Below are 25,676 nucleotides of genomic sequence, written 5' to 3' on the forward strand. Positions count from 1 at the left end.
ATTAGATTAGATATGTTCTTTCACACTGTTCTTTCAGAACTTGTACTCATGTGAATTTCTGTCATAAGACCTGTATTTCTCTTTCAGGCTTGAAATTGAAAATGCCAGATTGGAAGCCACGGCCAAACAACAAACCAACAGGATTGAAGCACTTCAGAAAGATCTGCAAACTTCTGCCTCAGTAAGCTAGTCAGGTTATACAGTTTATTCCTCAGTAAGCTAGTCAGCTTACTGAGGAATAAACTTTCCTTTTTTTTTTTTTTTTTTTTTTTTTTTTTTTGTGAGCTTCTGAGCATAGTAATGTATTTTCTGTGAGAAAGCTATAAGATGGGATTTTTCTGGACAGTGTAGGGGAGATCAGTTCCTAAATTCTGCTGACGATAGGCGGCTCTGAAAATCCTGCTGGGTGCTTCCCCAGATTCCCAGTTTTGAGAGTTTTCTTGTAATATTATAGCAAGCCCTACTTAATGCTGTCTAAGGTAAGGTTTTGACGCTCAAGTGCCGGTTTAAATATTTTCCGTTTTATACCTGTCATGACATCAGATGCTGCTTCAGACACATATCAGTATGTGCATCTTGAAAGATTTTCAGCAAGTTACCCCAGGGAAATTCCACAACTGATATTGGTGCCAAGAGCTTTATGCCAGAAGCCTGACTGGAGGAACAACTGAGGGAATTGGGGTTGTTTAGTCTGGAGAAGAGGAGACGCAGGGGAGACCTTGTTGCTCTCTACAACTGCCTGAAAGAAAGATGTGGGGAGCTGGGGGTTGGCCTCTTCTTACAGGTAACTAGTGATAGGACCAGAGGGAATGGCCTCACGTTGCACCAGGAGAGGTTCAGGTTAGAAATGAGGAGACATTTCTTTTCAGAAAGAGCAGTCAGGCATTGGGACGGGTTGCCCAGGGAGGTGGTGGAGTCACCGTCCCTGGGGGTGTTTAAGGGAAGGTTGGACCTGGTGCTTAGGGACATGGTGTAGGGGGATGGTTGGACCAAATGATCTTGGAGGCTTTTTCCAGCCTTAACGATTCTCTGATCAGACCGGGACAAGGATTATATTCCCCAGAGATTTTGCTGTGCAGAATTGCTTTGCCCTTGGTGGCTTGGTGTGTGTTTTCATGAAACAGTAAAGAGGAATTTTCATGGTATCATTTGCAGAACTTGTTGCAAGGCTTGGAATTTCTCAGTGCCCCAACTCAGTGGTTAATATTAGCATAAATAAGGTGGTTTCATCTGCGGCTTATATGAAGTAAATAATTTTTATATTCTAACTGGTACACTAGGGTCATTGTTACACCTGTAGTTAATTAATGTTGAAGAGGTTTCAAAAATAATTGTACCTGAAAGTTGAACTTTGCATGCTGTGCTGACACTGGCAAAAGAGGAGGGAAGGCAGTCACAGTGCTTACACTTCCCCCTTAGTTAAGATAACATGACTTTCAAATGTACTGTGAACACACCAAGGATATTTTCCCATTCATCGAAGATTCTTTGTATTCTACATGGTTCTCTCCCTGGAGCAAATGGCAGAGGTGATGATTGCTATGAATTTTATGATAGCATCAGACTAAGGTAGTTTGGATTGTTGGTGGTAGGGATAAAAATTAAAACTATGAAGAGATGGAAAGATGTGTGTAATATTTATTTCTGGTACTGAAGTGTGAACTTCGGTCTAGAAAGTCATTGTCGTCTTTTTTTTTTTTTAACACTTCCTTAGGTTCATAATCGCCTAGAGGACTTGATAACTGGCTTGCGGACAACACAGACAACTGCAGAAGAGTACCAACATCAGCAGGTACCTTAATGGCTTCTGCAAATAACTGGTTTAGTCTTTTTTGTTTTGTTTTGTTTTGTATGCAGGTAATTAATGGAAAGATTGGGTACGTTGTAAAGTACAGATGAGCTGACAAATACCCTTCTGGTTTCAGGGCAAGGCACCTTCAAGGGTAAAGGCTGTAAATTTCTGCATTCCTCTGCTGCTGCTGCATTTTGTATCTGTGTGGTGGTATGTGGATACTTGTGTTCATTGGCATGATTCTTTTGATGGATATGATGGATGATGTGGGCAGGAGGGAGATGTGTGGTTGAAGGCTGAGAAGGGAGACTGGACTTGGGAGATCTGTGTTATCTTCAGCACTTTGTCACAGCTTCCACATGAGCTCGTTAGCTTCTTTTCCCACATGTGAATAGATTCTGGTGCTGTCCTGCTACATGAGGGGCTGAGGTAAGGAAAAAGTAATTAAGTGAGGTGATGCTGTGCAGTGGCTGGCAGCTGGTGTATGTGCATGGTCTAGCATCTTGTGAAACCCTGGAGTATTCTTAAAGGACTCTGTTGTTGAGAAATGAAACTGTTGCAGCGATCTGCTGGAAGTAAAAAGCTGTTGGTTTTCTGTCCCAGTGAAGTCTGAGCTCTTTTCTAGCCTTCTTTTTTCTTCCTTCTTTTTTTTTCTTCCTCTTTTTGTGTCATACTAATTAGAAGCAATCATCAGGTTTAAGGCATACATACACTGTTTTTTAACATTTATTTATCTTACCTCTACATTGTTGTGCATTAGGACCCAGGATTTGACCTACTCTGTAAGGACACATGAGAAAGCTTTACAAAATTGTAAATTTACACCTAAACCTTTGTGCAAAGTTTTTGTCTTTCTGTAGATTAGTGGATGTTTTGTTTTTAAATATGCTACTCAACACATCTAGTTAACTTTTATTCTATACATGTGAACTGAATAAACAAGCTCATTTCCACATAAATACATCTGTGACTCAAATCTTTGTTGCTTTGTGTAAAAGGAGAATATTGCTGATTTGAAAACATTTTCTTGCTCTGAGAAGATATGTAGTTATTACACAAGCAGTGAATGTAGGATAGACAAATCAATATGAACTTAATCAATTATGTATCATTATGAAATCAAGAGGAACTTGTGAAGAAAGTGGTAGGGAAATTTTGAGTGTCGTCTTACTCCTAGAGTTGTAACCTCATTTTGTCACATACAGAGCACTGACTCTTTCCACTAGCTTTAAGTGCTGTTCTTGGTTGTGTTCCTGAGCTGTGTTTTACACTTTGTATTAATATTCACTGTAGATGAGAGGAGAGCGTAACCCTGCTTCCAGTTAAGTTACTACTTCATATAGCAGTGTTGGCTTTCTAGTTATGTTGTTTTTTTTCTTTGCCGTTGTTACTTCCACAGATGCAAAAGCAGAATTTGCTGCCTCTGACATCAAAAGACTCACGCAGTATGTGGGAGGAGGAATTGAAGTCAAGAACCCATCTTGAAGATCGTCTTGCTCAGCTTGGCAGGGAAAAGGCCGAGCTCCTAGAACAGGTGAGCCCTAACACCTACTCAGTATCCAGAGTTATGTTCACATTTTTGCTGACTTTTTACATACTCAGCCTTTTCTCTTCTTGCTATTCGGACCACAAGTAACTGTTGATTTGGGGGTTATGCAGGAATTGAATAAAAGCTCGTGGAGTATGTCTCTGTAAATGCTGGAGTGGTTCTGCTGGGAAAACAGTGTGGTTTGAGCACATTTTGCAAAACTGAAGTTCCCCAGTTCTTCATTTAAATTCCTTCTGGTTATATAGTCCCTTGACTTTGGGACAGGGTTAAAACACTTGATGCTTCCAGTACAGTGTATGGAGGAGCTGCTACAGGTTTTCAGAATAGCAGGAGCTTAAAATTCTTGCAGAAAAATAAGGAGCAAGTACAAAGTGCAAGAAAAACTGCCAGATTCCTTCTGTTTTGCCTGAGAAGACACCAAAAGAAAGAACAATGACTGAATTAGTAAACACTGACAAAGAACATGCAGAGGGAATGGCAGAGGTGAATGAAACATTGACCAGCTCCAGAAGAGCCACCTTCTCCTCCTTGTTGAAGGTTCAATGAGAAGGTCTTTGCCACCCTCTCACTATGAAGCCCTAGGAGAGGTGGCCTTTGCTTCAGTAGGGACATCTCTTTCTGTCTCTCAGTATTGGCCCCTCTGTGTGGAACCTGAAGTGATTTCCTGCAGAAATGTTTGCAGGGACCCTAGTGTTCTGTTGAACTCTGAAAGGGGTGTACTGCAGCTTCTTTGTGGAGAACGCCACCTGCGCATACCACATGTAGATGCTGTCCCTGTGCTGGTTGTGCCATGTATCTTTTCTGTTTTGAAAGTGCGAGAGTGAGAGAAAGAAAGTGAAGAAGTTGATAGAGTTGAAACGCCCAGTTGAGGTGCGTCTGGACCAGGAAATGAAAAGAAACATTGAACTGCAAAAAGAATGTCACAGGTATGGCTTGATTAGTACTTTAAAGGGAGATCCCATACAGCAGAAATCAAACTTTATGGGACTCGAGTGTAAAAATAGGTGAGGGTAACTGTCTGTGAGCAAATTCAAGCCTCACGCTAGGCCTTACAAGGCTCTTCTGTATGCGTGCCTATGGTTTTTCAGAGCTGCCAAAAGAACTTCAAATGCAGGTTGCCCTGCAAGTCTCCTGGGAGGGAAGGAAGTCCCTTCTCCATTTGTTCCTCTGTTGAGGTGAAAGATGGACCCTCCAAGTGATCTGTGGCACTGGAATGCTGGTTTTTCTCAGTAGCTCCTGGTCTGTCGAGTGTGTTAAAGCCACCTCTATGCTGTTTATGTCTGAGAATGTGAAACAGGCTGATAGTTCCTTCACCTCATTGTTTTCTTGACTAATTTGCCACTCAGGTGCAAGAGGCTTCTAAACAGAGCTATGAAGAAAATCAGGATGTATGAGGCCAGAGAAAGAGAGTCTCAGTTTAATTTCCAGGGAGAAATGAAGAACAGGTATTCTGAAATGGTCAATGAAGTTGGCAGATTGAGAACAAAGGTGAGTTCTGGATTGTTTGTTTATATATAGCATTATTTTCTGGAAATCTGTAATATTATTCTCATATACTTGCTTCTCTAAATGGTGTTGTTGGCTCCCAGGGCAGGATGCAGTGAAGGGATTAAGAAGTTTTCTAACTTACCAGCAGTTGTCTCAGCCCGTCTTTCCCTAGCCATGGGCACCCTGATGTCGAGGACCAAGAAGTGCTTTTGAGCTGCCGTGGGTGTCTTGTTCAGTTGCATGGAACCCTTTAGCTACCTTTCCCCTCGTTACTGAGAGGTGCTGCTAAGGCACACGTGTGCTTTAGAAGGTTCTGCAGAAGGCCTCAAGTGCCCTTGTGGTGGCCCATTCTTAGTCCAAAGGCTCGTAGCATTCTCGTGGCTTCACTGCCATTCGAAGAGTTCTGTTATTTGAAAGGAAATAGCATTGTGTGTAGGCACTGTAAAATGAAGATTATTTTTTATTTTATTTTATTTTATTTTTTTGTTTGTTTCCTGAGGGTTTCTGTTTTTTTTTTTGTCGTTGGTTGTTTATTTGTTTGTTTTTTTTTTTTTTTCTATCTATTTATAAAAGGCAGGAACCTCCTAAGTGTATTTTTAGTAGGTATAAAAAAGGGTATATTTCTGGAGGAGGAGAGCAAGACAGCACCGCAGCTGACCTTTGGGACTTAATGGAACATCTGCTATATCCTCCGTATCCTTGCACCCACACATCAGCTTTGACCAGGAGAGAAAAGGCCTTCCTCCAGCAGCTCTGCCAAAATGGCCTCCTGAGGCACTGTTTGCAAAGCTTTCAGAGTAACGGCAGGAAGAGCATTGGTTGCTCGTGCCTACTCCGTTCTGCACTGCAGCGCTTCCCCCCCAACACACACAATAGGCGTTCTTTCTGGTGTCTGGGTAGAGGCGTGTTTGATGTCCCATGAGCAGAGGAGCATTTCGGGCAAGAGCGTCCCTAGCACCTTTCATCCCAGTCCCACAAGGGAAATGCTGCTGGTTTAGTACCTCTTTGTGGTGTGTGACCTGCTTCAGAAGAACTAAGGAAGGATGGGAGCTTGGGAATCCTGTTGGTAATGATGTTAAAGCTGTTCTTCTTTTAAAATACAAGCCTAGCTTTACTTTGGTCTTAATACTGTGTCAGAAGATAACAAATACAGTATTGGTGGCCTTCCTATATGAATTTTCACTGAATTTAATGTTTTTTGACCCGTCTACCTTTATTTTATTGCTGTCTACAGGTTAGTGAACTTTCCCAGCAGCTGGAGCTGGAGTCGAAAAAATGCATGCAGCTGGAAGCACAAAATCAGGATTTGCGAGAAGAGCTGTCTGCTCTGCGTGGGAATCATGAAATACTGGAGAAGAGTAAATGCCAGCTGAAGGAAGAGGTGGCAAACCTCAGACATCGTTTGGAAACTAATATGGTGGATCACAGCCAAATAGAGCAATATAAAAGAGAGATGGAAGAACGAGCTGGACAAGAAATCAGACAAAAGCTACAAGAAGTCAATTTGTTTTTGCAGGTATATTAAGTAGTCATTTTTGCCTTCAGTCTTTATTACATTATATTTTTTCTGTCATTTTTAGTATTTTATTTATGGTGCCTCATTCTGTATGTTAGTGCTGTGCTTCTGTCTTCCCAGAAGGGAAGTGGGAGAAGGGAAAATGGTTGGGCTAAAATGTTTTTGTGTGTGTGACGTGCCTGCAGGATCCCAAGTCTGTAGTCTGCCCATGGCAGACTTGGTTTTGCAGTTCTTAGAGGATATAGCTGTCTAGTGATCTTGTTCTCTGTTCATCGTCGAATGAGCATTGTAACTTAGATGGTTTGGCCAGACATCCAGGTCTTGCTTTATCATTTTGTGGGGTAAAGTGCTCAGGAAAGAAGTCACTTAAGTTACATGGACTTTTGTGAAGGGGGCAGGAGGGTGGGATAGTACCCTCATAGTTTCTTTATAGAATCTTTTTCTGCCTGACCTGTGCTGCAGAGATAATGTTCTTTTGGTACTACATTTGAATAATAGTGCTAAGAGCAGATACCGCTCTGAATTAATTATTTAATGTGGTAGTTCCAGAGTTCTGTCTTGATTGCTGATGGTAGTGAGGAGGCACAGTTGCCTCAACTTTGTAAGTTTGGGCCCTTGAAATTGAGTATGTTGGGGGGGGGGGAGAGAGACAGTTCTCTTTTTCTTTATGGTGGTTGAAATTGCATTATCTGCTTCAGACACAGGCAGCCTCCCAAGACAGGTTAGAACAAATCAGAGCCAGTCACCATGCTTCGCTGAGAAACCAACTAAAACACAGAATTAAAGATCTTGAATGTGAGTTGGACAGGATAAAAAATACGCAACAAGACAGTATTTTTCAAAAAGAATCCACACAAGCAGAAGTGGAAAAATACAAAGAACTGTATCTGGAAGAAGTGAAAATTAGAAGATGTCTAGCAAATAAGCTGGAAAGGTAAGTCCGTGCTTTTTTGGAGTGTTAGCAAGATGTGAAGTGGTAGCAAGTTGTATGAAAAACATTGTACAATTTCCTCCTGAAATCCCTCTTCTACTTCTGGTCAGCATTATGTCAGTAAATGTGCATAAGATGGCATATTACAAATTTCAATTTTTTAATTTTATAAAAAGAGTCCTCTACGACCCTTCCCCTTTTTAAGAACTGCCTTCATTTCATGTCAGTGTTCCAGCAGTGCTGCCACTGGTCATCCTATTATTAGAGTATTTTTGAAGTTAACAGCATTTTAACAGGCATCCTTTTGGCCCCTTCTAATAATGTCCTCCTCTTCTTCTTCTGTGTAAGGCAGAAAAGAGTGACTGAATGTCCTGTCCCACTGTCTGCAAACTAGGAATGCATAAAGATAGACTTTCCAGGGGGTGGACTCTTGATTCTGTGACACAAAACAATCTTTTTGGCTGCCATTTTGGCAGTATGTGTGAGGTTTGTGCTTTCCTTGGGTGGCGGAGAGTATCCCGGAGTTCTTCTGCAGGTGATGCACCTTTGAGAAGAAGCTGTGTAAATATATGGCATGCTTTCAAGTCCTAATGATTCAAATGTATTCAGTGCTAAAGTGTTACTAACTTGCTGCTTTCTACAGGTAGTATAACTTCCCAGAAGTAGGTTCTCCAAAATCTTCATATTGGTTTACACTCTCATTTTGAATTCTTTTAATCTCTTTATTTTCAGAAGTTAAATTAAAGTCAAAAGACCTGGAAAGTGAATTTGCAAAAATACTACAAATATAATTCTTTGAATGGTTTTAAATGTTTCAGAGCTAATGAGAGACTAGCAGAAGCCAATGCTAAGCTCCTTCAAGAGCGCCATAGAAGCAAATCTTTAATTGCAAGCAGCATTGTCGGTGGAGGTCTGGCTGCAAGTCCAGTTCTATATTCAACTGAACTGGGACATCTTGGCAACAATTTGGCACTGAACAGAAGTCTTAGTCTAGGAGGAAACTTCCTTGGCCCAACTGGGAATGCATTATCGTCGAGAAACAGGGTTGAAGCCTATGTGGCTAAGGTAAGCATTGTGAAATGCTCTTCTAGCTACTGTTGAAGAATATTTGTAAGCAAAGTTATGATTCTTAGTGTACAGTTAGAATCTATCTATAGTTTGAAACCATAGTCTAATATGCTAAACCAACAGCTGATCATCAAAACATTACACATCTGTGTGGCAGGGATGAAGGCTTTCTGTCATTGGGATTGTACAAAATTCCAAGAGTGCTCAGAGACCAAAAATACTGGCATCTAAATAATGAACTACTATTAACTAATACGTGTCTATTTATTAACAAGAGAAAATGTGATAAAGAACGCTGTGGAAGAAGTTCCCAGCTAAGCTATTCATTAAATTTTAATGTACAGTGTGTAGATAACTGTATGACATCTTTAAAATGGATAACTTTGAATGCAAAATCCCATCAGACATCTTTACTCAAGACACTTTTTCTTTCCTTGCTGATTTTCATTTTAATACTTTCTTTGCTGGAACATGTTTGAGTACATTAATACCAACAAAGGATGCTTCAAAACTAGGATGATAGCAGCATGATTGCTTAACTTCTTACTATATTGTGGGATGCATGCTGTGCCTAGGAGGCATCTCTCTTTGTGGTTCCTGCTGAGTATTATTACCTGAAATAATAATACCTAAATAAAATAAATTATTCTTCAGGAAGTCTTCACAGCTTTCTAATTTTACAGCAATGCTGCAACCTCTACAATAGCTTTGTAAAAAGTAGCATAAAATAGTACAGCCCTAACAGAACAGTGAGCGTTATATCAGGAGATCTGGAAGCCAGATGTCAGTAGGTTGTGATCAGTGCTCCACTTGGCACAGGATTAAAGCATGGATAAGCTTCTCTGTTCAGGCAGTGTGTTTTATTGCTCACGTATTCTGTTGTTGAATGAATGTGAAAAGCTATTAATTCACCTGCAAGTCCATCTCAGTTCAGTGGTCCTACCCACATGGGAAGGATCCCAAGGATCCCATTTAAACAACATGTCTACATATTACATCTTTTTGTTTGTTTGTTTGTTTTGTTTAGTTTTTGTTGTTTTTTAATGGACAGAGGAGCGTAAGTAACACGTAGTAGTGTCAGTTACAAAGATGAACTTTTCTAATTTACTGTCAATGTGGCTTACTTGTATCATGCAAGTAGTGTGAACAGGATGCAATTCAGGGACCCATGCAAAAGTGAAATAAAGAAAATGCCAGGACAAGGGAATGAGGGAAAGGGAGCAAGGAACTAGTAAGGGAAGAATACAGAGATGGGAGCAAGGTATTAAAAGAAAAAGAAGGAAACCATCCTATTTCTAGGAGAAGAGAAAAGGTTAACAGCTGTTCTTTTTTTCTTTGAAGAAAGAGTAAAAAGACAGTGAAGGGAAAGAAAGTGGGAGTACGTAGGACTATTTCCTAACTGAATTACAGCAAAATTCTTCATATAGTCCTTTCCATTTTAATTTTCCAGAAGAACTTGGAACTCTTTGGGCTTCTTAAAGTTTGGTCAATACCAAGGTCCATATTTCACTGGTTCCCTTAAACATGTTATAGAAATTAAATATTTCAAATGTTATTTCATAGTTCGTTTTTATGCAGTTGATAATATTTATTCTTAGCTTTTATATGGGCTGCTTCAACAGGTTGTGAAAAATGATTCACAAACCTGCTTGTGAAAAACAATACTTGAGCTGATTCCAAGAAACGTGTGCATTAGATCTGTGAATGGTGATACTGTTCTCAGTCAATATCCTGACTTCAGTGGCACCCGTAAAGTTGTTTTTTTTCTTTTTTTCCGATTGTATGACTCTTGCATTTTGCAAGGGATTGGTGTTATGGGGAAGGCTTTTAGATTTTGGTACTGTTTTTTGAGGCTTCACTTGCAAGGTTTAAAAAACAACAACAACAAAAAAAACAACCATCAGCCTTGAGCAGACTCACAAGGAAATGTGAGAAAATATTGAGTTATACAGTCCGGCCTCACCTGGAGTACTGCGTGCAGTTCTGGGCACCACAGTACAAGAAGGATATTAAACTGTTGGAGAGTGTCCAGAGGCGGGCGATGAAGATGGTGAAGGGCCTGGAGGGGAAGACGAATGAGGAGCAGCTGAGGGCACTGGGCCTGTTCAGCCTGGAGAAGAGGAGGCTGAGGGGGGACCTCATTGTGGTCTACAACTTCCTTGCGAGGGGGAGTGGAGAGGCAGGTGACCTATTCTCTGCAAACACCAGTGATAGGACCCGCAGGAACAGTGTTAAGCTGAGGCAGGGGAAGTTTAGGCTGGACATCAGGAAGAGGTTCTCCACCAAGAGGGTGGTTGCACACTGGAACAGGCTCCCCAGGGACGTAGTCACTGCACCAAGCCTGTCTGAATTTAAAAAGTGACTGGACTGTGCTCTTAGCCACGTGGTCTAAACTTTTGGGTAGACCTGTACGGTGCCAGGAGTTGGACTTGATGATCCTTATGGGTCCCTTCCAACTTGTGATATTCTGTGATTCTATGATACATTATATTTCTCCATCTTGAATTACATGTTAGGTGAGGTTTTCTGTTTGTTATTTGAAGGGGGCTGGGTTCTAAATTTCTCTCGTGGGACCTAGTCCCCTGAAGTTTTCTCTGATCTTGTTTACAACCTACAAAAACTTTTTCAGTAGAGAAGCTGAGGATAATTGGTTCATACTATACATGCTTTATATACGTGTTTCTTAGGATTAGCTTTAAATTCTAAAATAATATGACATTATAAAGTTTGTTTGTTTGTTTTTCTGAATGAAGGTAAATCCTCAGATAACTTACCCATTCTTTTACAATTTTTGCCACATCCCTTTAAGAAAAACCCAGAACTCTTAGCTTGCCTGTTTTCCCCTTAATCAAGCAGAAGGCTGGTCTCTGGGACTTAGAATTACTGGTGTGAATTTATCCTTCTTTTCACCAAATCCAACAGTTTGGGAACAACTGAGACTACTTGTAATGGCAATGTCTGTAGACTCAAGTCACTCAATGTTAAATATATTCAGAAGAATCTTAAAACCTAATCTTGTGTTTTCAGTCCTTCAGAAAAAGAAGCAGGGTTCTCAGGTGCAGTAGTTGCTAGAGGATATGTATCTCAGCGTATATTTCACTAGAACTGGTATTTGAAGAGACACCACATACCTGAGGAACTGAAAGCATGGGATTCCTGACAGATGCATGTGTAAAAGATTTGAATTAGAAGTTTTAATCTATTTTGAACTATTTTACCAGTTGTGCTACTTAAGACTCTGCCTAACTTGTCACCAGACAAGTTAAAGTTAAAGACGCAGAAGTTTCTCAGACTAACAGTGAGGTGAAGAAAAGGCTTAACTTCAGTTACACCTCAGATATTTCCGGTAACCTGGTTCCTTTCTACTGGGAAAAAAAAAAAAAAAAAAAAAAAAAAAGCCCTCTGAATTTGTATTGCCTTTAAATTCAAGCCGAGTGCTGCCTTATTGGGTGAAAGAGATTACAAGCGCTCCTGACAGTAAAGCTTAAAAAGACAGGGAGTTAAAGAGCTTAAATCTCAGTGTGCCTCAGGTAGTTGTCTTGCACCTTTTTTTTTTTTTTTTTTTTTTTTTTTTTTTAAATCAAAGCTATTGGTGGAGATTTGGTGCTTCTCTCTGTACCTTCCTCAAAGTGAGGAAGGTTATTTGAAGTACAGGACATGCCTCTCCTTGAAAGAGGAAGCTTATACAGATTTTGACTTTGCTTTGTGCAAAAGCTTTGAAACAGCTTCAAGGACAAGAAGCTGAAAGTATTTCACACTGCCATTACTCAAAATGCTGGTATCAATTCCTTTGTCCATGCAACTGGTAGAAGGTAAATTGTGCTGTTCCAAACAAGAGGATGTACTTAGGGAATTTAGAGCTTAATGTAGACATGACATGACAAATTTGGAGTTTCAAGGCATGAAAGATTTCAGTTTTTATAAACTACTGTTTAACATTAGAAGGCTAATATCACTGATGATGCATTTAGCCTTACATTTTGAAGACAGTCATATTGCAGACTCAGCCAAAAATGAACATCCTACTCTCAACAATTATAAAGAAATGGATGTTCCATTACAGTACAGCCCCTTTCCCCATACCAAGCGTATATGCTGCAGAAATCAATGACCTTGAAATGGACATGCAAAAGCATCTTGAAAAATCCAAAAAAGTTCATACTGACACATGCTAATTAACCAAAAAGATCAAATCACATGTAAATGTCTGTTTTATTATTATATTTTTATTGTTATTATAATCTTTTATTATTATTAGAACTCCAGGAGTGAGGAGTAAACTACAAGTACTTGAAAAATTCCATGTAAGTCACTACAAACAGTAGCTGTAGGAACTAACAAGCAATTCATTACGTTCTGGAATAATGTTGGCTGAAGTTGGTTTCATAGTAGGACTTGTGCCATTTGGAAAAGTGTGTCTGTATTTCCGTTACAGGAGTAAAGAGATCTTTGATGAGTTCTGTTTTTCAGTTTATGATTTGGTCTGCTGACTCCCAAACTGCTCACACATTGGCCTATCACTGTCTAGAATTAGACTGAACCAAGCAGATGAAACACACATGCAAGGTTCTTTTAGTGGTCTTCTTACCATAATTTGGGAACTGCTGCTTTAGGCCTTAGATAAAGGCAGGGAATTTCTGCTGCAAGGAGTTTCCGAAGCAAGAGTCCTCTTAATAGGTTCAACAAACATCAAGCTTAAACCTTAACAGCTGTGCCAAAGGCATGGTGAAAATGAATGTGAGTGCATTGACACAGAAAATAATAGTGAACGCTGCTAGATGCAACAAGTGTGGTTAGCGGATATATGAAACCAGCTTTTCTACTGGTAACGTGAGAGCAGGAATGCCCTCCTCCTACTCTGTCTCTCAGTTTCTGTTCCCTTTCTGTTTTTGTTTCCTGCCTGCACTCCTGTATTGTAGCAGTCTTTGTATCGTTAGCCAATTTAGTTGTTTTATTTACATGTAGGTCATGTTCTTAGTTCTTACTGAAGACTTTTAAACTTAAGGCCATTGTTCTTTCTTCTTCAATTCCTTAATCAATAATCTGTTCTTTCTCTTCTCTGCAGCCAGATACATGACAAGGTTTGTAGCCAGTATTGTTTCATGTTGGGTGGTATTATATACTAGAAATGTTTTTGTCTATATATGCTGTTAGGTTTTGATTAAAACTTTTACAGATGCATTCACATTTTCCTATTACTGCAAATATTTTAAACTTGTTAGTTTGTCCAATAGACAGGATCACCTCTGCAGAGCGCTTTTGTGCTTTAATGTATGTTACGGTTTTCGTGGTAGTTAACTGTCTATAAGATATCCTCCTTGACAGTTCTGATATTCAGAAAGTTCTTGGTAGTAACAGCAATTCATATACGAAGTGCCAGTACTGTTCTGACTTCCTCAACTGTGAGTATCATTTCATGAAGTCTCACAGGATCCAAGTTACTCTGCTCAAGCAACCTGTGTGGGTAAGTAGTAAGTCAAAACTGCTCTCTGAAAAAGAGTTTTCGAGAAGGTGTCTGCTGCAGGGCAAGGTGACTGCAACCCAGGGTGCTACTGCCTGAAGAGATGTGCAGTGGGATGAGAAGTACCTCTGGGCAGAACTTGGTGCAGAACAGATCAGAGATCATTAATCAGTTTTCCAGTTCTGTTACTGTTGTCTGGCAAAAGTTTTTCTGGAATCTGAAGTTGTCACCTTATTGCTCAGGAGGTTCAGGATAGTCAGCTGTGTTGCCTTTTCCAGGGGGATAAGGGAAGGAAAACAACAGAGAAGGCACAAGTTATTATCTTCAAGTGTGTATTTTGCCTGGCATTTCATTCCCTCTTTTGGAAATGAGCGTGCCAGCTTATTTTTCACCTACTCCTCTTTCCTCAGACTTTCATAAGGATCACGAAGATGTTAACAGAGTATATAAGAAAAGAAGAACTTCCTATTTTCTTGATTCATCTGTACTTGTTGGGGAGGATTTGGTGGGCCTTCTGATCACTGCGGAGGCTCCAGAAACCAGTGGAAGTGGTTTCTCCTTCTGAACTACTACTGCTCTGCTTAGGATTGGTCTTGTTTCTGAGTTAGCTTTTAGTCTAGGTACTTGGTTTCCTTCATCTTTTTGTTAGCAGTGTCTCTGTGCATTAGGCTCCCTTCTGCTTCTTTCCCCTGCTTGTAAATAACTAGAGGTTGAAGGATCTGGGGGATCCTCTTCCTTCCTTCTTTCAGCTCCTTGTTCCCTTCTTCTACCTGTGAAGGTACCAAGAAATATCACTGAGTGATTCTTTTTCAGGTGGAGATGGTGAATTTGGTTGCAGCTATCCCTGTGGTCCTGGAGAGAATGCCCTTCCCTCCTCGCTGCTGGTTTGTAGCCCCACTTCTTTGGCCCTCACAGTGGCCTGTTATGGCTCCTCTTGTGAGGGTTTGCACAGTTCTTCCCTTCCAGAGATTCTTGCTTTCCCTGGCCTGTTGAGTACGCCAAACAGTTTTTCAGTTCTTATCTTTGATATGTTGCTAGGCAAGCCTACTCATTTTATAAAATAAATCCCTGTTCCCCCAGGGATTCAGCACTGAAGTCAGAGAATGACTGAATGGGTGAGGTTGGCAGGGACTTCTGGAGATCACCTAGTCTAACCACACCCCTGCTCAGAGCAGGTCAGCCACAGCAGTTTGCTTAGGGTCATGTCCAGCCAGTTTTTGAGCATCTCCAAGGACAGACACTCCACAACATTTCCTGGCAAAGTGTTCAGTGTTTGACCATACTTGCTAAAATAGTAATACAAAAATCCTTATGTTTGAATTGATTTTCCTCTATTTCTACTTCTGCCTATTGTTCTTTCACTTGGCACCACTGAGAAGAGTCTGGCCCTGTCTTCTTTATACTCCACCCACAAATCAGATAGTTACGCCCATGGATAAAACCCCCTGAGCCTCCAAGCTGAACAGTCCCTGCTCTCCCAGCCCATCCGCAGAAGTCACGTGCTCCAGGCACCTAATTATATTCATGGCCTTCATATTTGCTAATGACACAAGTCTGGAAGCTGTCTGTATGCTGTCTGTTTTGACAGTCACTTCTCTGTGTCACAGACTTGATGGAAGATAATACAGGAGTCACGAGTATCATCAAATGTACACAACAGCATGTAGTGTTCAGGCTGTGGCTCTTTGAAAGGTCTGATTTCTCACTATGAAGACTTTGCAGTCAGAATACAGGGCAGTAACTTAACTAGTTGGCAGCAAGAACCAGCTTCTAGGGGTGAGAGGGGTAAAGGCTGCTTCCTAGTGATCCAAGCCGATTTCAGTTCCATAGTAAAACCCACAGCATTTGTTTTGCAGAACCTGCAGCTGCTGCTCATAGCTTCTCAGTAGATAGGTAACAATAAAATAACGTGGTTTTATGTTTTTCACATGTGTAATAACAATAAGGAAAAATACTGGCATGATCTATAGCAGCTCTTCCAATTTTCCATCTTAAGGTGGAAAAAAAAGAAGAATATTGATGCGCGCTTTTTTGTCCACAATGGAATGTATCGGTCCTTCAGCAGCTGCTGTTGCAGCTGTTCTCTTACGAAGTCGCAGAAGTAGGCCTCAACCAAAACGGGCCCTGTGATGGCGTTTGTGCACATCTTATTGTTCGGCTGATGTTCTGCTCGTGTATTTGAAGATGGCCATCAACCATACACACACTTTTATAAAACCACTGTGCTTTCTTCCTCTACTTTTTTATGCTCAGTTATGTTCCAGATGGTGAGTTACCGATTTTGTTGTGCTAAAGTTAATGTTGCTCAGCAATGAGAATGCTATGGCCTGGCTGACCAAGAGTTTCTTTTTGTAAAAAAATCAACCCCCAAACGAAGACGTCTCTATTTAGGATGATGTTTTCAGTGTTTGACACACATTATACATGGTTTTCAAAACTGTTTTATTTTTTTATTGCAAAAATATAACTCTTGAAATTTTAACTATATATTTTACCTGTAACTCTAGATACGGCGGGAACTGGATGAAAAAATCACTAAAGAACTTGAACAAGGTAATGTGTAATTCTGTTAGCAGTGTTTTTAAGGAAGATGATGATTGTTCCTAATTTTTGGAAATACTGACTTGAAAGCTGTCAAGGGCACACCTGTTTTCTGCTAACTGTCTGATTTAGAGTTTTATGTGGAAAATTTCCTGCTTACCAAAATACTGCACAGAATGTTCTGCAGTTACTTGAGAAAAAGCAAAGGAAACTAAACTACCTCCCCCACACAGGTGCACTTGACTTAAGCTAAAGGTATCTCTAGTCCTCAGACACAAATATCAAACATAAAAGAAGCCCTGAAATAAGATTTTTATAGACTTCAGCCATCACGTCTCTTTCTGCATACACTCATTGCATTTAGCACTGAAGCATACCATGACACATTTTCTGGTGTTAGTTCTAGGTTTTTGCTGTCTCTTATTCACTGCTTGTATTTGTAGTTTATACATTGCAGTCTTCGGATGAGCAAGAAGAATCAGTGACAAAATGCATCCTTTCTTTAGGAAAAGTTCATTCAGTAATGTTGAGGCAAATACAGTATGAGGTGGTTGCTCGCAACATGTAGTAAAAAACATGTTCTGGAATATGAGGCCAGGTCTCCAGAGAGAAATTGCACCTCTTTCATGATAATTGTACTGCCAGAGTCACTGCTGCTGTGCCTGGAGCTGTTTTGAAGCAACAAACCCTGAGAGCATTGCCTTCTGTTCCAGTGTGCTTCATTTATGTATAGTGAGTCCAGCTGTTGCTTTACAGCTCTTTACATTTGCTTGCATGGACACAAACCCATTGCTTTGTATCCACTGGCATTTTCAAATGTAGTGATGTGTATGCTAGGAGTCATAGTTTTGTTTGAGGGGACCTTGCCTCAAGAAGGTGGATGGATGGAAACACAGCAGAGCTTTGTTTTTCTGCTCTCGTTGCATGTGTGTTTCCATGGAGGAAAGAGGGGTTTGCCAGGGCAAGTTATAAAGACACCCCACAGAAAAGGCTGCATTAGTTCCAGGCTGGGGAGACTTGTCCTGCTTGGATTGCAGTACGAGGTGCTTCCATTTTCAAAGGCAGATCTTTTACAGATTGGTCACAATGAATACGGAAGCTGTTTTTAAGGGGTAGTGTTCCAAGATCTGCAGGGAGCTAAATTTAGCACTGGTGTAAGCTGGTAAGCTGTAAACTGGTGCAAGAGTTGTTTGCAGATTCCCTGAAGGTGTTCTGTGTGTAGCTTCTGAAATTTCTGTCACTAGTTTTAGAAGTACTGTTGACTGATAATTAAATGTGGAAAACAGTGTTTCTTCCTTTGTGCCTGTTCCTTTTTCATTTTCTTAGAAGTTTTTAAATCACTCTCCAGATTTTAGCCTGTCCAGTTGCCCATAATATGACTTATTTGAGTTAGTCTACTGTAAAAGTAGCATCATGAATCTTGTTTCTTTTCTCCCCAGCCACTGCTGAACTTGAAACTGGATCTGCTGGAGCTTCTCCCATGGTATCTACTGATGGATCTTCAAAAAATTTCAACGTTGACCAGGATCCCCTTTGCAAGGCAATACAGGAGTACCGTGATGTTTTAACCAAGAATTATTTGATCTGAACAAAATGCAAGGGAAAGGCACTAGAAATTTTGTTTACATAACATATCTGTGGTTTCCCATCCCATGGCTCAGAAGCAAAAATATCTTCATTGCAGTTTGAACATAAATTCTATTAAATAGGTGTCACTTGTTTTTTGATGTATGGTTGGTTTATTTTGCACTCAATATAAGAACCATATCTGTTTTTTCTAAGTAGCAGAATGACTTAATCTTGATTCATGAACTTTACAGAACTCTCAAAATGTTTCTGATTAAAGTTAGTTGAAATATTTTGTTCCCCTCTTGTTCAGTGTTTTAACAAAAGCATTTCTTTTGTTCTGTTTAATACTTCCATTCTATGTGTTTTAGTGTTTCCAGTGTTATTTTAATGCTTAGGATATCATTTGGTTGGCTTTTTGTCTGCTGCTTCAGTCCTGATGCAGTGAATATTTGTTGATTTAGTGAAAGTTTTACCAGTGTTTAAGCTGGAAAACAGGGCACTTTATATTGCTATCACTTTTATGTCCACTAGGCTTAAAAATACTGTGAATGTACAGTAGTGCCAAGAAAGCTTTTATGTGATATGTTTGTTTTGGTATCCATGTTGGTTTTTGTATTAAAACTTGCTTCAGCTTTAGACATTTGCAGTTGCTAGATGAACACCTGTGGTGAACCTGAAACAGTCCACATAGGGAAAAAGGAATATTAACATTGCAAACTTTGGTCTGCTTGGTACGTAACACTATTTGTGTGATAGAACAGCTTTTTGTTGCTGCTAACAGCTGATGATACAGTGGCTGCAGCCCAGGTGAAGGGCAGTATTGTGGGACGTTTGTGTCAATAAAAGAAGCAGTTTTACTTATTTCAGGGAGTTATCTGCTACTGAAGATCAGCAATCTTCATTTCACGTCTACCAAACTTGCTGGCAATTAGAAGATTAGAACAAATGAAGTCCAGATTCTGGAGAAATAAAAATGGTTGTATTGAGAAAAAGGAAGACTGGAAAAAAAAAATAATGTTTTTTTTACCCATTAATTCAATAACTTGAGTTAACAGGCAGTGAGGAAAAGCAGTGAATGCTGCTATGTCTCTCTGCTCCTTTTTGTATGAATACAACAGTTTTGTGAAGCTAATACACTGTATTTAATTCCAGGCATTGTTTCAACTTGGTTTTTAATAAAATTTAAAATCTAATACGTCTTTGTTTTATTATATTCCCCTTCTTGATTTTGTTTTCAACCTCCTTCCTTGCCTGTATGACTTGCTAGAGCTGTCCTCTGCTCTCTTCAGCTCTGTTCATGGCTGTGCCTTCAGCCTGGCCTGAGAGCAGGTAAATGGCTGAAAAAAAGGCACGCGTCCCTGTCCTTTTCTTCCACTTGAGGCTTGAAGCACATTTGTGTAAAGATCAGGGACTAAAATTGAAGTATTGGTACTAACCACTTTCCAGGCTACTTTTTAGAGCAATTCTGCTTGTGGTCCAAAGCAGATGAGCTTCTGGTAGGCATGAAAGGTTGTCAGATCCCACAGCTTTGGATCCCATGAGGAGCTGATCAGTTTGTAGCCTGCCAAGAGGAAAGATGTTAAGAAATTCCTCTGGCCTTCAGCACAGTGGTCAAAGAGGAGTTCACATTGTTGGAGAGATGCTGGAAAGTACCAAAGAGAAAGCAAGAGCAGAAAGTCTCGGCCTTCACTTTGTGTTGTAATTTTAACAAACTCAGGTATGACTTCTTTTAAGTTTCTTCCTAACCTGCTTCTGTGCTGTTGGCTGTCAGTGAGAGGGGAAAATTGTGTGGAGAGGTGTGATCTTAACGAACGTTTAATGAAAGGCTTGCTGGTCCTCAGGGGTGATACTCTAACAGGAAACCATGGGTAAAGTCTGTGGTGTAAATCTAGCCGTGTGCAGGGCTATTTGGGGTCTTTTTGGCAGCAGGTTAACACCTCTCCCTCTTGAAGAAACCTCTGCTGAAAAAGTCTATGCCCTTGTGCTGACTTCAACTGGTTCAGGAAGGGATCAGGGTGTTCAGATGCCTGCAGCAGGGCCAGCTGTACTTGGCACACACTCAGGCCACCTTTTGAGAGGCAGTTGTGAGGATCGCTGGCAAGCCCCAGCCCCTGGGGGCCCTCCTAGGGCAGCCTGTGGCAGTGCTGAGGCCTCCAGAGCTCTCTGCCTCCCTCTCCACCCCTGCCCACCCAGGTGGGCACCTTGCTTGCTCCCAGGGCCTCAGGTACCGTCCTTCTCCCCTCAGCCCTGCTGCGGTGGCTGGGCAGGGGCCGTGCTGCTGGGAGCATGCTGAGGGCTGGGGTGAGGAGAAGCTGTGCGAAATCTGAGGGCTGCGCGAGGGCAGCGCTGGTGGGCAGGGGGCAGAGCCTGGGCGGGCTGCTGCCAGGCCTTGCCCTGCTCTGCAGACACCCGTCAGGGGCCCGAGCAGCAGCTGCTGGCTGATCCCCAGATCATGGGATGGGTGGTCTGCTCCATAAAAACCAGGGCTGCTGAGGGTGACAAAGTGCGCCTTTCTCAGAGTGGGTGCAGTATTTTTGCTCAGAATTTAGTGGAGACAAATTGGGAGATGGATATCTGCTGGTGATAAGCCAAGGGGCAACATGACAATGTCTGAGCAATGGATTGAGCACAGCATTCAAGAAGCATTTGGGCAACGCTGTCAGACGTGGCTTAATGCATAGTCTCTTCTTCACATCAGAGACTGTTTTCACTCTGATCCTAAATATTTTACTCGAAATAAACTTAAACCTGCCTTTTCAACCACCTCGAGCTTTTGCACTTCTTAAAATTAAGCTGCATTTATGCCTGACACGTATATCCAGGATGAGTTGGGACAAGCGGTAGAAACAACATGGTGGCAAGCAAGAAGGCTGCTTCCGTTCACTTGATGAGCACACGCTGCCACGCACATTGTGCTTGCAGTATAATCATGGAAGTCGTCCTGTTTTAGCATTTACTGCTAATGATGTGATTGTTAGGAGGAAGGCGAGTCCCAGCCCTATTGACTGTTTACATCTTAATGTGCCCTGTTTTGGAAATCCAGTTCCAAGCTAAGTGAAGTTCTATTGTGTGATACTTCCCCTGCAGCATCACACATTTTCAATCAGCACCCACTCCTCAGCTGTAATCACTTCCTGCTTTGGCATCTGTTCAGCACTGCACCTCACTGCAAAACAGAGCTCCCATGAATCTGACACATGTAGATGCAATGGCATGGATAAAATGGTGCTGAAGTTGCAGTAGAAAAGATTTTGTGTTTATTCGGAATGCTATGAACTGCATATGAAATAGTTGTAAATAGCTATGTTTTGGTTTTATAGTTGTGTGGGTTTTGCTGTTTTTTTTTTGTTTGTTTGCATATTGCTTTGAGAAGAATTTTGAGAACCTGCCCCCTGTAGATGCGGTCACTGCATCATCTGCACATTCAGTCAGTGCAACTGTTTACCATAAACCAGCAGGAGCTCTGATCGGACCATCTCCAGAAATACCACAGAGCTCAACTGCACACAGGTTTCCCTCTGCATCGTAAGCAGAGCTGAAGTTTGAACTTACAGGAGTAAGAATTCCCAAGCATTTAAACACAAAATTATTGAAGCAAGAACCATAATAATAATAATAACAATAAAAGTGTTTCAGGAAAGAAAGCTTCCATTTAACATTCTAATGCCTTAAACAATTCCCGATCAGAGCAGGTTTTCTCACAGTTCCCCAGTGTTTCTATAACACGCACAGTAATTTTATCTGCATTCAAGAGAATTTAGCTATGACAACTTTCATCCACATTTAACAGGTTGCTATCCTGCGTCTTTTTTTTTTTGATGGGCTTCGTTACTTCAATTCTAACTTTTGGATATCTCCACCTGTACAATTTCCACTTCAGTTTCTATGGAATGTGTTGCAATCATCATCCTGGCAAAATATACACTGATATCAAGACAAGGTAAAACTACATTGTAAAACAAAACGATAGTGATGGGAAATAGGGTAAATAACCATTAATGGTGTTTGAGAGGACAGAAGTTGTACATACACAGGGCCTCTTCATGCACTTGTGCCCCCTTACGTAATGAACACTTTTTATCTAAAAGCACAAGTAGCAGGAAACAAGTTCAGTGCGGAGAGAAATTTGTTGGCATCCATTCTCTGTCAGTGTTACTGATGTAAGCCTAACAGCAGCAACACGTTGTCCAGCACAAGTCCCGGAGTTCCTGGAACGTGCTGCAAGGCTCCAGGAAGGAAGATCTTACCGCCTGGATAAGGTCAGGCTTTTAGCACCAGCAAGTAGTTCTTGGCAGAAGTCTGAATGCTATTTTGTTTTCAGCTTTGATTGCTACTTCCATCAGTAAGGCTTTTACTTCCCTCAGTATTTCTGCAATGACTGTAAAAAAAAATAATGTAAAAAAAAAAAAAAAAAAAAAAAAAAAAATCCCCTAAACCAAAATATCCTATGCTGTACGACACTAGCAGGTACAAGATTTTCAGGGCAAACACCCGGCTTGTTATTAGCTTCTATCATATGCAGTTAAAATAAGCCTGGGGCAAGTTTCCATCCCTCAGCTCAAGGCTTGGTCTGTACAGACACCACCTTCTGATACATCTGGCTTTTATGTTTTTTGTTTGTTTGTTTTTTGCCTGTGAATACTTGATACATTAAGTATGCCTTATTATTTAAAATTATTTAAACAACAGGGCAACTGAGACTGCCTGACTCCACAACCGCTTGACTCTATAACTCTAAGACTGCTATGACTTCACTTTCTGAATCTTTATTGAGCCTGAAGAAATCCCTCCCACTTAAAAATAATTGTTTAGTTACATAATCTACAAGTTTATTTTCCTGCTTCTAATCTCTAAACTGCAGTGTACTCAACTGGAAAGCAGGAATAAAAACACAAGTAGCAAATATGAGCAAATTTGCAAACACTAGTGCCAGAAATGGAGCTGGCATTTTGTCCGTCTCCTTGTCTTGTGCTTTCTTTGGTTGGCATCGTGGCTCCTGAAACCCACGGCTTGAAAGATGCAAAAGAGAAAGGTGTTTTCAAAAGTACCATAGAACAAATAAATTTAGCAAGCACAAACCATCTTAACGTTTCACTAGTGTTACTCACATTTGGTGTTTCTGACTCTCTTCAACTGAGGCTTTTACTTTGTTGAGACCTACCTTCATGGTCATTGTCACGCTCCTTTAGGGGTTAAATGACAAACACCAAGCCACAGATTGTTAACTGTGGAATAAACTAAATCCCCTCTCACCAATTCCCTGGGAACACCAACCTGGTATTTAGGATTGTTTCTGTGTGAACCTGTAGAAGAAAATTCTCAGTGGAGTGCACTTAGAGCCAGCAGAGGCTAACAGGTGGAATTATGTTGCCACAGGGACAAAGAAACATTCAAACATACAGAACCACTATGTTTCCTACGAAAATAGTATGCTGATTAAATTGTGATAGATGTATCATTCAAACCACCTGTTTCATCACCAGCTCCAGCACATTCTGTTTGATATCCTATAAAATGGGTTGAAAGATAATGACTAACTCCAGGGACTAAGGGTAACAGGCCATAGTTAACCATGAGGGTACATAAAGTCTGCATTTTCAGAACAAGTCCTCAAAACAGAATCCACGTTCTTCCAAACCAGTAACTGGCTTGTACACCATGTGATATTTGAAGAAATTTGCTTGTAAATTGACAGTGAGGCACTGCACATGGACTGCAAGTAGGTAAGTTGCTCTTGGACCACAGAAGATGGCTTCTGCTTTGCTTCATACACTCCAACTGACTTCAACTCGTTTTTTCATAAGCCGTCTCCAGAGAAATGACTGAGCTATCCTCTTCCAGTACTAGCCAAGACTTGTCCTTTCACTCCAAGATCTCTATTAAATAAACAAAAGGAGGAAGTGACCAACGTCAGGCAATGCAGGAAACTTAATGGAATATGATGATTACCTCCAATTCAGCGTAACTTCCTCAGCATCATCTTTCCCTCCCCTGCTCATTTTTGTAAAATCAGTTCATTAACCTGCAAGGACATGCTGTATTTTACTAAATGTCACCTGTTATTTATCAGGTATTTGTTTTACGCTCATGGCAGGAAAAGTTAGGTTCCAAGCACACTATGGACTGACACCTTTTTCCTACCTCAGCAGAGCTCTCCATGTACCCTGAGGAACCAGCTGACAGTCACTTGGCCACAGCAGTGAGAGTACCTTCACGTCCGAGAAAGGGATTCTTCTTTCTGAATACTTTTCCCTCCAGAAAATAAATAAATAAACAAAATCCACCCCTTCCCAGAAAATACCACCCCACATCTCCTAGGAAACATTTCCTTTGCCTCATCTGTACATGCATTGGGAAACCAACTGGCACACTCCAGCTGACATAGCCCTATCCAACACAGTAATGGTTTCTGGTTCTTTTTTTCCATTACAGTCCTCTTTCATACCACCTAAACATTGAGAGCATAACTCTTCCCTCAAAATTCAGCTGTTCTTCAGTTCTTCTTTTATTTCTTCAGTACCTTCAACAGCTTTGCTACATTAGCTGTGCTGTGCTTTTACCTGGAGTTCAGACACGCACAACCTTCGTACTTAAACCTCTACCCTAGATGCCTCCTCCAGGGACTAGCATTCTCTAGCTCTCTTTTTAGAATAACGAATACAAGGCCAATTTTCTATGTTCACTTTCTGGTTTCAATCCTGTTTATTTTTGCCACTGATTCATTTTATGAAAATTAATAATTTAATTATTGACCTACTGGTGACCTACTTTTTAACTTCCTTGCAATAGAGCTTTGATTAAATAAAAAAGTTTCAGACTGGTTACAATTCAACCTCCTGCATCAAATACAGCTTTCTTCAGTGCTTTCTCTCTACCATATATAGTTACAGGGACTTTGCTATCCACCACAGAGTGTTCACAAGTTTACAAGGCTATATTCATCTTTTAGAAATATAGTGGGCCCTAGCTTTGATTTCAAGAATCCCCTTCTGACTATCTCTCCCGGCCTTGCTTCCTTCACCAACACACCCAGAACAGGCTTTGGACAACTCCAGACCAAAAACAACAGCATCAAATTGAAGTAAAATCTGATGTTGAAACAGAAATTCAAACCAATTTGAATGTAGGCCAAAAATTAAAAAGCAGTTTAGCATTGCTGAGATCTAAGCATGAAGGTAACCAAACTCCACAGCTGCCAGGTTTTAGGCAGAAGTTTGCTTCTCAGCAGGCTCCTTCTTACAGGGAAGAGTTGCTGTCTGGAATACTAACCAGATGTGTGAGCAGGCCATTTTTTGCCTTCCTCACAGAAGGTTCAGTTTGACAATGCAGAGCATGTCAACCTATACTTGGGCTTTGTGCTGCCAGTTCTCCCAAGTACCCTTTTTCTGAAAGATAGTTTAAACTGATCTTTCTCACTCTCTCAAAGAATGCCCTAACAACTACATTTAGGTCAGCCTGTGAGTGGAGACACCTCTTTCCTTCTTTAAGCTCTACACTGTAGCCTCCATCCTGTACACACAGTTTCACAGGTCCAGAAGGAGTGAACACAAGAGCGGAGGTCGCTCACTGTTACACAACCTTTCTCCAACTAAACCTGAGTTCACACAAAAAAGCTTTGGTTTACCTTCAGGAACGAGTTCTCCACTTCAGGAACAAAGTAGTTATACACCATGTCAGGACTATCACTGATACTGCTTGAATTTACCAACACACTTTAAATTATTCAGCATTAAAATCCAAAATAAATTCAATGAAAAAATC

The 25,676-nt window shown here is 40.8% G+C and overlaps 1 protein-coding gene across 8 annotated transcripts in view; it reads left to right on the top strand.

The window, feature by feature from the left end:
• Positions 1–19,108, top strand: part of ANKRD26 (ankyrin repeat domain containing 26) — a 59,681-nt gene extending 40,573 nt beyond the window's left edge. For all 8 annotated transcript variants that reach the window (XM_084525082.1, XM_084525084.1, XM_084525087.1 and 5 more), the window contains 10 exons: positions 88–181; positions 1,715–1,792; positions 3,192–3,326; positions 4,155–4,267; positions 4,688–4,829; positions 6,064–6,345; positions 7,044–7,279; positions 8,095–8,341; positions 16,313–16,358; positions 17,786–19,108. In XM_084525082.1, coding sequence (XP_084381208.1) covers positions 88–181; positions 1,715–1,792; positions 3,192–3,326; positions 4,155–4,267; positions 4,688–4,829; positions 6,064–6,345; positions 7,044–7,279; positions 8,095–8,341; positions 16,313–16,358; positions 17,786–17,934 — 1,522 coding nt within the window. In that variant the 3' untranslated portion in view covers positions 17,935–19,108. The remainder of the gene's footprint in view (positions 1–87; positions 182–1,714; positions 1,793–3,191; positions 3,327–4,154; positions 4,268–4,687; positions 4,830–6,063; positions 6,346–7,043; positions 7,280–8,094; positions 8,342–16,312; positions 16,359–17,785) is intronic.
• Positions 19,109–25,676: the final 6,568 nt, after the last annotated feature.

This window comes from Aythya ferina (genome assembly GCF_964211825.1).
Source record: "Aythya ferina genome assembly, chromosome: 1".
Classification (NCBI taxonomy): Eukaryota; Metazoa; Chordata; class Aves; order Anseriformes; family Anatidae; genus Aythya; species Aythya ferina.